Source organism: Taudactylus pleione, unplaced genomic scaffold (assembly GCF_031769625.1).
Source record: "Taudactylus pleione unplaced genomic scaffold, aTauple2 ptg000198l, whole genome shotgun sequence".
Taxonomy (NCBI): domain Eukaryota; kingdom Metazoa; phylum Chordata; class Amphibia; order Anura; family Myobatrachidae; genus Taudactylus; species Taudactylus pleione.
The window spans coordinates 5,377,481-5,394,462 of NW_028284600.1; the positions used below are offsets into that span (position 1 = coordinate 5,377,481).

At 43.0% G+C, this 16,982-nt stretch overlaps 1 protein-coding gene across 1 annotated transcript in view; it reads right to left on the bottom strand.

The window, feature by feature from the left end:
- STK32C (serine/threonine kinase 32C) overlaps positions 1 to 16,982 on the bottom strand; it is a 402,887-nt gene that overhangs the window by 37,534 nt on the left and 348,371 nt on the right. Inside the window, exons 7-8 of the mRNA XM_088476951.1 lie at positions 14,072 to 14,175; positions 13,722 to 13,838 (exon numbers count right to left, since the gene is read on the bottom strand). Coding sequence (XP_088333077.1) covers positions 13,722 to 13,838; positions 14,072 to 14,175 — 221 coding nt within the window. The remainder of the gene's footprint in view (positions 1 to 13,721; positions 13,839 to 14,071; positions 14,176 to 16,982) is intronic.

Consider the following 16,982-nt stretch of genomic DNA (forward strand, 5'->3'; position numbering starts at 1 on the left):
AATTGATCAGGATCTACGGCAGACACAGGCTGGGATGGGAAGCCTTTGCAAGAGGCATCTCCACAATCATCAGATAGAACAGTACAGCCACTGCAGAGCAGTCTCAGCACATCCCTTGACCTCAGTGGTAAATCTATAACACCTGCTATCCCCTACCCTGTAATGCATATATGCAGTGGGGGCTGTGGCTACTAGAGACTTTGGGGATCAGCTAATCACTACACAGCCACCGCTGGTACTGCTTCCCATTGTAATGTGAGAGGGAGGGCGGCTAATCAGAAACATTTCAAGGGTCCCACCCAAGACCGGGTCAGGAATCTTTGATTGGATGTGGTGTATGTAAGTGTGTGGGCACCGCATTCCAGGGCCACTGGTGCTTGCTACACATCCCTGAGATACTCATTGAGCATGGGGCTAATAACTTTCTGTCTGCCTTGTACTGAGTGCCTTATCTGCCACATGTGCTGGGGGCTCCTGGGCTAGGGCACCACTAGGTGTGAGGAACCAAATATCTGTATGTCTCCCTACAGGACCGGAACTGATGCGAAGTAAGTAGCGTGGCCCATTACTGTAATTTTATATTAATAATGGCGGCACCCCCTAATGGCGGCACTCAAACTCAGATCATCAGTGAGTACAGTCATGCTGCACAAGGCAATATAGCCACTAAGCCAACCCTCCCATCAATGACCAGGACTCTTTTTTTTACTTACAAAGTTTTTAAAGGAACATCTCTGTTTAGCTGCAGGAATTAACAGTCAAGAGCCGAAACCTTTGCTCCTGTCACGTGGTGAACAAGGCAGCCCCCTGGTCACTGATACGAGCATGGATGGCTTCCTGAGGCCATGGGTTCTAATCCTTGTGTCAGCTGTGTCAGCTCCTTGGGCAAGTAAATACATCTCTTTTGTCCTAGCTTTAGTTGGTTAAGGATCTGCCATTGACTATATTGCCAGCATGCATAAGAATTATTCTATATAACCAGCTGTCTCTGAGACAGCTGTTCAGCCTAAAACACTTTAAAATGCACAATTAGCAAAAGATCACTATGATACCTTTTTTTTTTATAATCGTGAGTTATTACATTTCCTAGCCATGAGGGGATTTGAACCAGCAAACAATGGCAAGCTTCTCACTCTACAGGCAGAGAGAATTGCCTCTAAGCCTTCACCCGCTGCTAGTATCGCAGTTTCTCTCAGACTTATGAGCACTGAGATATTCTTGGCCATCTGTATAAACTAGAAAAACACGACTTTAAAATGTCAACTCTTAAAGCTGTTGATGGTGCTATCACAGAGGTTAATTGTTTATATGGGTGATATATTGGACCTAAGAGGTTTCTTAATGGCTTGGTTTCAATCCACCCGTCTTCCTTTTGGACAACTATGCTCTATTAAATAAAAATTCTCTGCAAAATAAGACGTCTTTCTTAAACCTTATCATTATAAGCTACCACAATGCTCAAACAGAACATCCCACACATAATAAACGTAATAATGTGCACCACTGGGGTTGAAGCAGGGAAATCAGCATGTTATTTTTACTTCATTGCAACTGAGACAGAAAAACCAGGGGCTGATTTGAGGTTCTCTAAAGCCACGCCGCAATTCCAGACGCAGTTGACGTTAAAGGAGCCGCAATTACAAGTACAACACAGCAACAGTAGCAGATGTGCACTGATACCTATGAGACTGCCCGCTGTTCTGAGCCTGAGCAGGGCAAATCTGTGCACAAATTGGCGCAATACTCATCATCAGACCTAATGTGTGCTGAGCGGGAGCAAGCTGTTTGGTAATGCCAGATATTGCAATATGTGAAACTAATAATCCCTGCATATATACACTTGTAAAGTCAGACATATTAAACAGCGTTTTAACGTCTTGCTAATGGTGCTTAATTGTTGGTCTATACTGAACAAAAAACAGTAAAGGTTACTCATAACTGTGCAAAGGGCACCTCAGTGCAATGCTGCTTTGTGCCTCATGTTGTGCAAATGCTCCCAAAGCCTATGTGCTTGCGGGCCAAGACAGTACGCAAAGGATTACAGTGGCCGATATGAGGAGCTGGGTGGAGTGCTATTTCAGAACATGAGGGTATTTACTTTTTTGACCCATATGTAACATTTTATTTCAGTATGGGGGTCAAAGTTGTTCTCCACACCAAAAGACTTAGGCCCTCATTCAAAGCCGCGTGCGCAACCCCCGGAGCTAGAGAGAAATTCTCTTGCTCCGGGGCTCGCTACAAAAGGGGAGGCTGTCTATGTTGATCGACAGCTCGCCCCATTTTGTAGGTGGGGTGGGGGGGTGGCCGGACAAACGGAGGCTTTCCTGAAAGAACGCCTGCCATTTGTAGGTGGCCCTACTGACATCACCAGTGATGTCAGTAGGGAGCTTCCTGCTCTGTTAGAGCAGGAAGCTACCTGGGGCTTGCGGTAGACGAGACCCTACCGCAAGGGTCTCGTCGCAAGCCCCGATGGTCACGATGGACTCGACCATCACGACCATCACCTGGCCACTCGCTAAAGCTGTGGGTGGTAACCCACTGCTTAGCGAGCGGCCAGGAGCCCGCATTTCTAAACAAAAGCGGCCACACTCATTCAGAGCAAGCGCTCGCTTTTTGCAAGCAGCTCTGAATGAGGGCCTTAGTGGCATTAGAAATCAGGTATCCCAATATTTTCAATTTGTGCAAGAAGTTGCATTACTAGACGCACGCAAAACAATATCTAATGATCTGCCTTACGGGGTGGTGGGGCGGGACAGAGCATCAGAGAGGGGCGGAGCAGTAAATAGGGGACGAGGGGCATACAGAGCAGGGGACGGAGCTGGGGAGGGATGGAACGGAGGACAGTCTAAGGTGACCCGGCATTTGCCAGGTCCCGTTATCAGTCTATTATATAGGGGTCTATTTCCTAAGCAGTGTCAGGAGACAGAGTGAAAAGTGATAAGAAAGTGATAAGGTGCCAGCCAATCAGTTCCCAACTGTCATTTTTCAAACACAGCCTGTGAGATGACAGTTGAGAGCTGATTGGCTGGCACCTTATCACTTTCTTATCACTTCTCACTGTCTCCTAACACTACTCAGTAAATAGACCCCATAGTCTCCTACAGCAGGTGTTTAGCTGCAGGAAGGCCTTGCCTCCCCCCTCCCCCCATTCCCTCACAGCTTTCACTGGCTTAAGGTTTGTCGGGGCCCCAGAACAACTTCCTTGTTGGGCCGTTACCAATAAAGTGCCGTCCAGTGGCCATCGATGTTCTGAAATAATACATGTTAAATTTCACCGATTTGAAAATCACAATCATATTTTAATCTTGATCGACATATGAGTGGATTTCACCGAACCTCCAACCCAACATCTCAGGATCGCAGGATCCATCGTTAGTGTATGGGGGCTATTAGGTATTTCTTGAATTGTATTATATATTTTTTGACATATAATTATGTCACCCATTCAGCGTTTTACACAGCCTGTTGATGCCCTACAGTATGTGAATACCTTAGGTTACATAGTGAGTAGTGTAGGTCTAATCACAAGGCCTGCATACCAAATTTAAAGTGCTCACACCCTATAACAACAATAACCCCTTTCTTAAACTATTACATATATGTTGCCACTAGATGGCAGTGATGAGTTACTGTAATACACAACCAAGTAAAAAATAAATTTTGAAAAATAAACCCCACATTAAATATATAGATCATATAGTACACAATAATTTTGTACAATATTTATGAAAGCTTCCTAGTCAAAACTATTAGGAACAAACATCACTTTAAGTATTTTCTGTCTTGCAGTAAAAAAAATAATAAAAATTATTTTACTAGGTTGCAGACAGAAATCAGTCTCACAGCAAGCTGCCAAAATACTATGTTCATGCTTCGTTCAATCACATATTGTAAAACTAGTTATTTCAAGCTTTTAGAGAGCCCAATTTCACAGTAGTCTAAGTTTTCAAACAGTCACTCAAGTGTACGCTTTATTAATGAAAGCATGGCATTAAACTGCATTGGACTGTGTTGAATTTGAATGACCAAATTTTCTTACTACGACGGAAGAAAGAAGAAAAGTAGATTTTATTATTTTATTTTATAAAGTGGTGAAAAGAGGTTTTAGGGAATAATTAAATCAATTAAAGTGTATTTAAAAGTGTGTGCACATCTTTGTTTACATTTTTTTAACTGCTTGGTATAATCCATACTTAAAAAAAACTTTAAAAAAAAATACCCTGTAAGACAGCCCCAGAGACGGAAACCATGTCGGAGGTGCGAGGGGGCGTGGCATCACAAAATCATCATGGCCCTCCCCCTGCTGTTATTTATGGCATTGCACAGTGAGTGGGGAGCAGAACGATGAAGCAATTCAGTATAAGTCGTATCATCTAATGCTGGGATTGCTCACTTCACATGGGGGGGGTCTGGATCAGAGGTGAGTGCTAATACCGTCTCCACTGCAACTTTGTACGCAGTGGTCCTGAGGCTTTATGCTTATGCCGAAGCCCCTGTAATTTGTACAGAGACAACCACCGACTGTATCTCTAAACCGGCGCTTGCGTACAAAGACCGTCGGTCGCCACATCAAACTACTGAGCAACCCTATGGCTGCACAGAATGTCCGGCGAAACTAAGCCACTGGTGCAAGTGTGTACAAAGACACAGTCACTGGCTGCGCCACGCAGCCCATTACTTCCCATACACGCACGCTGTCTGTCAATCATTCTGAGTCCAAATACTCATTACGGTCACTGGTGGTAAACCATCGCAACGCAAGTGCTTTGCGACTCAGGTGCATGCACTGTACAAAAAACATTGGCGAATTGCACAAACATCGGCATAGAGTCCATCTCTGAGTCAGGCCTAGGAAGTGTGCGCCATGCGGGAGGATGGCCAATGCCATACTTGCGTACATTTTTATGTACTCCGGGAGAAGCCCAGAGAGGAGATGCAGCTGACTACTTCAGGGGGCTTTCACGTCATTAGGCAAATTGCAGCGACAATAATGTTACCAATGCTTCATTCTAACCCCGCCCCCTCCCTACAGACCCCGATTCCCGGTGGTATTATCCTCCCATCCTGCCCACTACACTAGGAAGTGCCCAAGATCCGGTAGATACGGCCTCTCTTCTATTGGTGCGGGGACTACCTGAAAAATCAGGAGCCTACGGCACCTTCTGGAAGAGTAGCGCACGGAGTCTGGAAGAGCCCACAAAAATTCATGACATCCTCCCCTTTATGGCACTGGCAAGTTTGGGGCTGGTATTCACTATAGTAGGGAGGATCCATTGTTTACATACTATCAGAACACCTTCACTCCAGCCAAGTCCATCCAACTCATATTTGCCTACACTCCCGAAAGTCGCGGGAGGCTCCCGATTTTTTTGGGTAGCCCCCCACACCCCTGGAAGCATATGCAAATCTCCCGCATCCTGCCCACTTCCTAGTGAAGCGGGCAGGGTGAGGAGATTTAGTGGAGAATTTGTGGGACCGTAGGGAGAGGGCGGGGCTAAATGACCAAATCACTGTTTAGTCCTGCCCCCTCATTGCAGACTCGCAAATCTCTGACTTTTCCGGGAAAGGGGCGGGCCTAATTACGTCTACAGCCGGCCCCGCATCCCGAACCGGCCAGCAGCATCTTCTCTCCGGGCTGCTCCCGGAGAAAAGTTTTACAAAGTCGGTAAATATGATCCACCTTCTCCTCTTTGCCCTTTACAAATTTCTGCTCCTCCATTGTTGTGGCCATTTTACTCCACTTATCTGTGCGTCCTGATGGAAAGCTCGCTGCATTGTGTATTTGCAGGTCCAGGTGTATTTACTAAGAATCCAGTCTGATCAATTTTTTTATTTTTTTTTCAACTAGATTTGCATCGCTGAAACTCGGGTGATTTGATGCTTCTGAAACTCAGCTAAACTTACTAAGAAGTGAGTTTAGCTGAGAGTGAGTTGGCCGATGGTGAAGCCGATGATGAAGCAGATCAAGATTTCTCCCCCGAGTACTAAGTTTAGATGAGATTTCTCCCCCGAGTAGTAAGTTTAGATGAGATTTCTCCCCCGAGTACTAAGTTTAGATGAGATTTCTCCCCCGAGTACTAAGTTTAGATGAGATTTCTCCCCCGAGTAGTAAGTTTAGATGAGATTTGTCCCCCGAGTAGTAAGTTTAGATGAGATTACTCACCCAAGGTTGCAGTGTTTTCTCTCTGCAAAACTCTCCCGAACAAGCAGCCTGCACAGATCAGTGAGATATGCGAAGGCTGCTTGTGTGCTGTACTTGGAAAAAAAGGTTAATATTTTTTTTTAAAATGACATAGGGTCCCTCCCAAAAAACATAACCAGCCCCGGGAAATTGCATAGTGGTCCCCCTATTTTTAAAACCAGCACCGGACTCAAATCCGGCCGGGGTTTAATGCCACAGCCAGGGCATCCTATCACTGGATCTCCCCAGCCAAAGCATTATCACCCCAAGCCGGTCAGCCCAAGCCGGGGATCTTAGGGAAGGTGGGGACCTTCCCAATAAAGAGGTTCCCCCTCTCCTGAGTACCCCAGGATTAGTCTGAAGCCCGTCACTTTTCCCCGCATCCCTGGTCTGTGGGTACGGTGGTAATAGTAGTGTAAATAGTAAGAAACTATTGTTTTTTACCGTGGAACTACAGGTGCCAGCAGGCAGCCGGCACCCATACCCCTGCTGTAAAAAACATAGTTAAAAAACCACAACACACACCATAGAAAGTATAATTATATTACATACACCTACCTCACGCACACATACTTACCTGCTGCTTGACAATCGGTCCACTTCTCCAAGTAGAGATCCAATGGGAGTACCTGTGAAAAAAGATCCTATACTCACCTAGATCCTGGCGCCGGTCTCCGTAGTATCCCCGGGTCTTGCCAAAAAAACACACCGGCACATGGACCATACACTTACATTAGCGATGCATGCGTGTGACCACATAATCCGGTCCTGACTGCTCAGTCCACGTGAGAGCTGTCAGGAGCCGGAGCAATCAGTGGTCGTTGACTGGTTCCAGCTCCTGACAGTTTCCACGTGGGCTGGTCAGTCAGTCAGGAGCCGGTTAGCGGTGTATGTGGTCACGCGCATACATCGCTAATGTTAGTGTATGGTCCGGGTGCCGGTTTTGCATCTCATTTGCACCACCCATACAGCAAAACATCACTCAATTGTTACCATAGACACAAAGCTGCGACTTTAACCACACAGGAAGTAGTTATAAATATGTACAAAGTCGCAGATGAAGTACGAGAACTTGGCGTGGAAAAAAAGCTGCGGCCGCTGCACTTTGTATGTATATTCAGACTCGCACAGATGTACAAGTTTTGCAATTCAAATTAATCAGTGCAGTCTCATTAAGCGCTTTTGTCTTATCACATTTTGACTAAGGCGCATATTCCAGTGAAAAAGATGCTCTGAGTAGCACGCTAGCTGGCTCGCTGAGAAGGGCTGTTTGGCGTGACTGCAACAATAGCGTATGAGGACACATATGTAGCTGTATGTACACTGCTGAGCGGCTGATATCAATGGGTGACGTGAGGAAATGGGAAATTCTTGGCACATCTGAATGGGAGTCAGTGCTTACAAAGGGTGGATAAGACAGCAGGCCCCGGCTCTGGGGGGATGTGACACCTGCTCATTAAAACTTGGACTAAAGATACTAAAATCAACACTTGAAAGTGCGATGCAGTTACCCGGGCCTGAGTAATTAGTACTCGCCCTACCTTCCTCGGTGCCCCTGATCATAATAATAATGAATTTACAGTAGGCAAGCTGTCACTAAACTTATCTAAATAACTAGGGTGCAATATTGTGCTGCTTGTGGATGAGGACCTGATGGATCAATGAGTTAATTACTGAACCTAGACTGGCCTCATTAATGCATTGTACCATGTCCCTGCTTGGCTCCAGTAACCCGGAGTCAAGGTTACATTTTAATGTGACCACTTTTGTATCAGCCAAATCCAAAATGTTAACAGAGTGGGCTCTGCTCAGTACCAAAAATCACAGACTATACCTTTCAGCAATCATACACCAAGCAAATTCTGCTTTCCTAGTGCTGATTCTTGGGGTCTCTTCAGGGCCGGATTAAGTGCTACATGGGCCTGGGGCTGAAAATGACGGGCCTATTGTGAGGAGAGGAGTAGGTGTGCTGTGGTGTGGGTGTGGCCAGTGCCATGTGGGTGTGACCAGTGATGTGTGGGTGTGGACAGTGTCATGTGGGTGTGGACAGTGTCATGTGGGCGTGTACACCCCTTACACTATCAGCCCCAGTGTCCTCCTAAATATATAAAAGAAAAAACATTGCATAATTTGTGAGAAAAACAGAAATACAATATTAATATTTATGGCCAACCATGTGGCCAGCTGGGCGACTGGTTATCAGCATGCTGCCATGATGAAGGGACTATTTTTATGTGGAAGCCTGGAGCTGTAGTCCCATCCGCCCCATGGTTAATGTGGCCCTAGGTATCTTTGTATCCTCTCAAAGAGATAAATAGTTTAGTTTTTGTAAGAAGAGTACACAGGAGGAAAACACCTATTTGATGCATTATACAGTATTTGAAAAGGATTAAATCGATAACATAAAAAAGCCAAAAGTAAAGTCCACTCACAAAGTGATAGAATCAAAGCTGCGTGTGTCGCTAGGCTTGTGCTATACTGCAACATGTTCCCTGCCTGAGCTGCTGAGCATGAAGAGGATGCATCTGCGTAGGCCAGAGAGCATATCTATAGTACCTATGCATTGCTGCATCTGTCTCCTGCATTGCTCATTTGTCTCCTTCATTGCTGCAGTTGTTGCCTGCATTGCTGCATTTGTCTCCTGCATTGCTGCATTTGTCTCCTGTATTGCTGCACATCTGTCTACTGCATTGCTGCATCTGTCTCCTGTATTGCTGCATTTGACTCCTGCATTGCTACATTTGACTCCTGCATTGCTGCATCTGTCTCCTGCATTGCTGCATTTGTCTCCTGCATTGCTGCACATCTGTCTCCTACATTGCTGCACATCTGTCTCCTGCATTGCTGCATCTGTCTCCTGTATTGCTGCATCTGTCTCCTGCATTGCTGCATCTGTCTCCTGAATTGCTGCACATCTGTCTCCTGCATTGCTGCATCTGTCTCCTGCATTGCTGCATCTGTCTCCTGCATTGCTGTATTTGTCTCCTGCATTGCTGCACGTCTGTCTCCTGCATTGCTGCATCTGTCTCATGCATGGCTGCATCTGTCACCTGCATTGCTGCATCTGTCTCCTGCATTGCTGCATGTGTCGCCTGCATTGCTGCATCTGTCTCCTGCATTGCTGCATCTGTCTCCAGAATTGCTGCACATCTGTCTCCTGCATTGCTGCATCTGTCTCCTGTATTGCTGCATCTGTCTCCTGTATTGCTGCATTAGTCTCCTGCATTGCTGCACATTTGTCTCCTGAATTGCTGCATTTGTCTCCTGCATTGCTGCATCTGTCTCCTGCATTGCTGTATCTGTCTCCTGAATTGCTGCACATCTGTCTCCTGCATTGCTGCATTTGTCTCCTGCATTGCTGCACATCTGTCTCCTGCATTGCTGCATTTGTCTCCTGCATTGCTGCATCTGTCACCTGCATTGCTGCATCTGTCTCCTGCATTGCTGCATCTGTCTCCTGCATTGCTGCACATTTATCTCCTGCATTGCTGCATCTGTCTCCAGCATTGCAGCATTTGTCTCCTGCATTGCTGCATCTGTCTCCTGCATTGCAGCATTTGTCTCCTGCATTTGCTGCATCTGTCTCCTGCATTGCTGCATCTGTCTCCTGTATTGCTCCTGCATTGCTGCACATTTGTCTCCTGCATTTGCTGCATCTGTCTCCTGCATTTGCTGCATCTGTCTCCTGCATTGCTGCATCTGTCTCCTGAATTGCTGCACATCTGTCTCCTGCATTGCTGCATCTGTCTCCTGCATTGCTGCATCTGTCTCCTGCATTGCTGCATTTGTCTCCTGCATTGCTGCACATCTGTCTCCTGCATGGCTGCATCTGTCTCATGCATGGCTGCATCTGTCACCTGCATTGCTGCATCTGTCTCCTCTGCGTTGCTGCATGTGTCGCCTGCATTGCTGCATCTGTCTCCTGCATCTGTCTCCAGAATTGCTGCACATCTGTCTCCTGCATTGCTGCATCTGTCTCCTGTATTGCTGCATCTGTCTCCTGTATTGCTGCATTTGTCTCCTGCATTGCTGCACATTTGTCTCCTGAATTGCTGCATTTGTCGCCTGCATTGCTGCATCTGTCTCCTTCATTGCTGCATCTGTCTCCTGAATTGCTTCACATCTGTCTCCTGCATTGCTGCATTTGTCTCCTGCATTGCTGCACATCTGCCTCCTGCATTGCTGCATCTGTCTCCTGCATTGCTGCATCTGTCTCCTGCATTGCTGCACATTTATCTCCTGCATTGCTGCATCTGTCTCCAGCATTGCAGCATTTGTCTCCTGCATTGCTGCATCTGTCTCCTGCATTGCAGCATTTGTCTCCTGCATTTGCTGCATCTGTCTCCTGCATTGCTGCATCTGTCTCCTGTATTGCTCCTGCATTGCTGCACATTTGTCTCCTGCATTGCTGCATTTGTCTCCTGCATTTGCTGCATCTGTCTCCTGCATTTGCTGCATCTGTCTCCTGCATTTGCTGGAGATGTCTTTGCTCTTTTCATGTGGTCATTAAAGAGGTGATAAACTGCGTTACACCCTAGTGTATTGTCTGTGTTACAGAGCTTCCCCAGGGAGGAATGATGACAGTGCCTGTCTGTGAGCCTACAGAGCATCCAATCACCAAATCGGAACAAGCTCCGCATGTCACAGTGAGTTCTGTAAGTCTATGCACACAATGCTGGATAGCTAATATGTGTGTCATGAAATATATGTGTAACTATACATCATAGTGGGTATGGGGTCATTGGAAAAGTGGTTCCCTTTCTCGCGCCCGTTGTACTAGCATAGACGGGCCTATTTACTGATGGAGATAAGTACTTTCTCTGGGGAGAATGGGGTGCTTTCATCAGAGACAGGGCTTCTCCCAAAGTAAAGGGTAGGCCAGGCCAGAGAGACTATGCAGTAATATTGGACCCAGCGCTAGCAGTGGTGTATTGCAGAAAAGTGTCACAATGCTGCACAGCTACATAAGAAGCTATGCCAATCTTATGTCAATCACAACAGAACAATGAAATGCTGTGAGGTGACGCTTATCAGACACAAGGCAATAAGGATTAATAACCTATATTAATCACAATCACAATAAAAATGCAAAATACACAAATCCTAAAAAAAAAAAAACATTCACATGTACATATTAACTATCCAAACAGTAAAATGAATCTCAGCAGGGGCCTAAAGATGGCCTATATATCCTGATTCCACACGGTACTAAACAAATAGGGGCCTGTGTTGTTTCAAATAATTGAAAGTTGATATTTATGTAGCCACAATGATTCTATAATGTAGCAGACAATGTTGCAGTAAAGTTAATACATTACTGTATTAGAGTTCTAGTGACACTTCTAACAGATCATTTTATAGAATGTCCTGAGTGGATTTCATATACTCACAATCCTGGATTAGTATAATGTAGGAAGTGATCCAGCTCCTCACTAATTAGGCTGTATGTGTGACTGAGCTGAAGCGTCCAGATCATCCATATGCACCAGACACACTGTGCGGCTCTCTGTCAGGAGACCCAGCGTATTCCAGCAGTTACCCAGCGTCTCCAACAAAGTAATGAGAGCAGGGTCCGTATTCGCAATAAATTGCAGTGGAACAACAGTGTTCTTACTACAGTGACTGGGTAATCACTCTCAGTTAGAGCAGCCTGCACCCTCTAATAACGGCTTCCATAATAATTGTAATCAGGTGAGGGGCAAACAGAGCAGTGGAGTCCCAACTCTGGCACTTGTGTTCTCACCCTCAAATGGAATGTCCGCACTTTCTGGTGTTTAAATCCAAGGTGCAAAAAGAAATAGGATGATTCTATTGTATATCTTAGACAAACTCCTTCTGTATCCTCCTCTTAACATGTTTCTCCTCACATGGAGGCTTTCTCTGCCTTTTTGTGATTAAATAGGTTATTATTTACCTTATTGCCTTGTGTCTGTTAAGCGCCACCTCACACCATTTTTTTGTTCCAGAGAGACTATGAGGGGTATTCAATATGAAACGTTAACTTCACTGTCGGAGTTAACGTTTCATATCGGAGTTTTTACCTGCGTTAAAGTATCAGGCGTGCTCCCGCTTATCCCCATATTCAATATAAAATTAACGAAAACGGGAAACTCCGAAGTTGGATTTGCGTAAAGTTACGAATTTTTCCTTAAAAAAATTGTAAGACCCCCCCTAAAGTTGTAAAAACATGGGGGATCACTATGGGTACCCCCGTTTTAGCCTTTAATTGAAAGTCGGGGATTTAAATAGCCGCAGCAGGTGTTTTTTCCCGACATTGAAGAAGTGTTGCAGAAGAGCACTTAGGTTATTTTTTTCGTTTTTTTAAGTGGTCCCATCAAACTTGGGGTACATGAAAATGGGTACTAGCATATTTTTAAGTCCCTAAAGTAAATTTTTAAAAATTCGCCATTTGTGCACCTGCCGCTATAATTCTATTCTTCAAAACAACTGCCGCATACTTGCAGAATAGCCCTGAACCTATTTCCCTATTGTTATACAATTTTTTCCCAATTTTTTTTTTTACCCCGATTTTTAAATTAATTTTTTGGGGTGTCCCTATTTTTTTTTTAAACTTTTTTTGACACAGTTATTTTTTAAATGTCATTCCCAGGGGTGCAGGCTTTTTTAAGCCTGCACCCCTAAACACCAATTTTGCACTTTTTTTCGACACCTATTCAATGGTGAAAAGTTATCCCCGTTTTTTATCAGACTTTTCAAAACTGCGATAAGTCTTTGAAATTGAATACGGTGTAAAAGTAAAACCTGCGATAATGACGTCATACCTCCGATATTAACGCAAAAACAATGTTTTCGCTCCCATATTGAATACCCCTGTATGTGCCAGAATTCTCAGACAATAACTTCCCCATGCCTATCCTCCAACTCTTGTCCCATGCTGCTCCAATCTAGGGAAAGATCTACCTCACTCCAGATTTACTAAGCCTTGGTGATAGATAAAGTAGCAACCAATCAGCATCTAACTGCCATTTTACAGGTTGTGTTTGAAAAATGACAGTTAGGAGCTGATTGGCTATTGTTATCTTTATCTCTCTCCACTTTATCTATCACCAAGGTTTAGTACATCTCCCAATGACTAGCCCCAGCTTCCAATGGTTCAATTGCTCCATGAAAAGCCTCCTTATTCACTATAGGCCACAGGACCACAGCCTAACCCCGACCCACCCCCACCACCTCATAACCCTTTTGTGCAATCCCAGTACCACCACCACCATTACAGTACAGGTTAGGGATGGGAGCCCGGCATAATTCAGTAATCGTGCCGGCATGTATTCGCTATCTATTGGTCTCCGTGGCCGGACTCTACATTACACATACACCGGGGCTCACGCAAATATTCATTTGGGCTGAATCAATTGTACCAGTAGAATTAAAGCACTTAGATCTTTTGCCATTTGTATATAAGCCCCCACATATTGCACCCACATTTACACTGTTTTCATACCGACTAGTCTTATTTGTCTATACATGTTCATTCATAGTCATACATATTTTATTAAAGAGTAATAAAACAAATATATACCTTCCGCAGAAGCGCGATCATATCTTTTGACCAGACCGTCGAGTACTGAACAGTGATGGTGCTAAACAACTGGACGAGGGATTCCACTGGGTTACTTGAATGGATGTCGTACGGCCTCTAAAAAACAAGGAATAAACAATATAGATTATTTACTATCATAGGCGTCCAAGGAGAATAAGCCATTGCCATCACTTAGAACTTTGCTGTAAAGCAGCTCAATGTGCCCTAAACCAATCAGGGAGACACTGATGACTGGTCTCTATTGATTACTACCCACATAGACCTATGTATGAGAGTAACTTCCAATAGTCACACACAAATGACATTTTCAGAAATTGTAACAATATTACCCATCCTCGGAGTAGCTCAAATGACATTATTCCTAGTGACCACCAGTCAACCTCGAATGAGTAGCCAGTTCCTCCATTGACGAAGGACTGAAATATCTCTGGGGCTGAAAAAAATAAATAAATACCTTATGTAAATGTATTAACTATTTTGGTTATTTGATTGTAAACGAGCAACCACACAACACAAACGGTAAATACAACAATTCCTATAATTCCTACTACTGCTGATGACCAAGCAGCGCACAATGGGTCACCTTTACCAGGTGAATATTGGGCATCCAAATGTATGAATGATCTTATCTAAGATGGCATATTCATTTCTAGTCCAACAAGTGCCATCACTTATGCAGGAGTGCCCACAAATAAAACCCACATATGCCAATACATAACCACACATTATAGCTGCTGAGTGCTCCCAATTACGGCAGCAGGGGGTGGGGACAGGTACATATTACACAGGCCTATCAGTGGGGCCCAGGTGTTAGCTCCCCAGTGCACAATATAAGCCAAGTGGAGCAAGCCAATGAATATAGACACATGTTACAATTCACTATTTATTTTATTCCACTTTATTTTGGATCATAAATTTTATTCACTAATCACCAACTAATGTGCTACATTTTGACTTTATAGAATCTTGACATGAATTTAGTATATATAATATCATGTATTTTTGTAATTGTCATATATTACATTTTATTTAAACACAAAATTTTTTTTTATGTTTATATAATATAATTTTTAGTATAGGTTATGTAATTACTTTTATATTTATTCTATTCTGTATATTTGTAATATTGTGGAAGATTAGAATTATAAATTTCTAAATGACTGTTTATTATTGTCTGCTAATATAGAATTTATGAATATAATGAGAGCATTTTTGTGTAGGTATTTGATTATGATCATCCAGCCTGGATTTCATTGTCTTATCTGTTATCCATTATAAATGCTGAATAGACTCTAGTACTAGCACTGATCATGTGACTTATGGGATATAAACGAATTTATTGTCATTCGTTTGAGTAATAAAGAAGGAGGTTTAATATTGCACCTACATGTATTAATATCCTGCAAATAGTGCTGTGTACCACGAAGTTCCACCAATCAATAATAATGTACAACGAATGACTCGAAGTTTGATTACTTCAGACTTAGACTGTATCTATGTATCTGAGATCCATTATGATCCCTCATTATGACATCATCAGCCCCAGGACACGTGGGCGCAATGTCAATCCAGGGAGGGAGGCGGAACTAGAGAGCATAGGTAGTACTGATTGGTGCATATGGACGCATCGGATACCTGATTGGTGATACAATATGTTTGTAGGTATTTAAGGGAGGTCTGTAAGTCAGCTCGGCTTACCTTGAAAAAGCTTCTTAGCGAAACGCCGCGTTGGTCACGCGGCGCTGCCTACCGTTTACTAATATGATTATGTGTTGTTATTATGTTATCTGTACCTGCTAATCGCACTATCCATACCTTGAACTTGGATAGAACCCTCATGTTTGTTGAAAGTTAGCCCCACTCTAAGTGGAGAGCCATACTCTATATGATCATACAAGGGCTGTAACCTCTATAACACCTGATAGGGGCGCAGCGTGTATGCAATACTGTATAATCGAACGATCTGCATATCTCTCCCAGAAGCACTTGGACAAATCCTAATGAATATATACTAACAGAGGGCTACTGCAGAAAATAAAAACATCATATTATTTGATTATATTTATTGTGGAATTAGGCTGATCCAAAAATATTCTAGGTGTCAGTAACGTATGTAATACCTCAGTGACTTTAATGATATGAGCGTTTCTAAAGAATCACTACGGAAATACTGAATTATACTCAAGTGTTCAATAATAGATTTGATATCTGGAGAGAATACTCCTTTCACCACAAGCTAACTTTATTCTGAATAGTGAATAAAATAGTTCGGATATCCGATGAGGATATTAAATATCTGACTGAATAATATATTCCTTTCAGAATTATACTTACAATATCTACATGAGCCAACAATAGAGGGATACTAAATATACATTATACATGACATTTGATATACCTGCTATAAGAATTTCCTAGGAAGAACACTACGAATTGGTCAATATATGAATGACTTTATTAAGAATATAAATACTTCCATAGAACCTGAGTAGGAGTACTATGTAATATCCAGGTTTATAACGATAGACCTGACGAGGATATTAAATACCTGAGACCCTGAGAGTTTATAACAGTAGGATATTGAAAACATATCATTACACTGAGTATACCTACTATAAAGGTTACTTAGGAAGAACATCACAAAATCGTTCATATGTGAATGACTTTATTAACAATACAAATACTTCCATAAGAACTTTAGCAAGGTTATTCTATTAAAACTGCAGACTTGATTGATGTCATAGATGTGATTTGAATGTCTCCATTATAACCCTATGAAAGGGTATATGGGACACTACTAGATGGATAAGACTCTTTCAAGCTTTTGAGATATACTCACAATCAGGATAAAATATGTTAAACTAACATCTACAGCAGGGATTTTTATTCGGATTTGTGTGGCGGTGTATTAGAGTGTGAGAACACTATATACATATATAATTAAATATACACCCCACTAATATTTATAACAACACCAAGAAATTGTAAGACTTGGTAGGAGCGCTGCTTTGTTTGTTCTTTTTAGAACACAATTTTTAAATCACATTCTTATTTCTTTTCACATTATCTGTATTTTATATTTATTTTCGCTATTTGGTCTTGATAAGATATTAGAACCTTATTATTATCATTATTTACCAATAAAAGTTAAGTTTTAAGTGATATACTAGCTTAGTGCACCATTCTAAGACATTTCCTTCTCTTCCTTTCTTGTTGCAATTTCAATATCATGTCTATGGT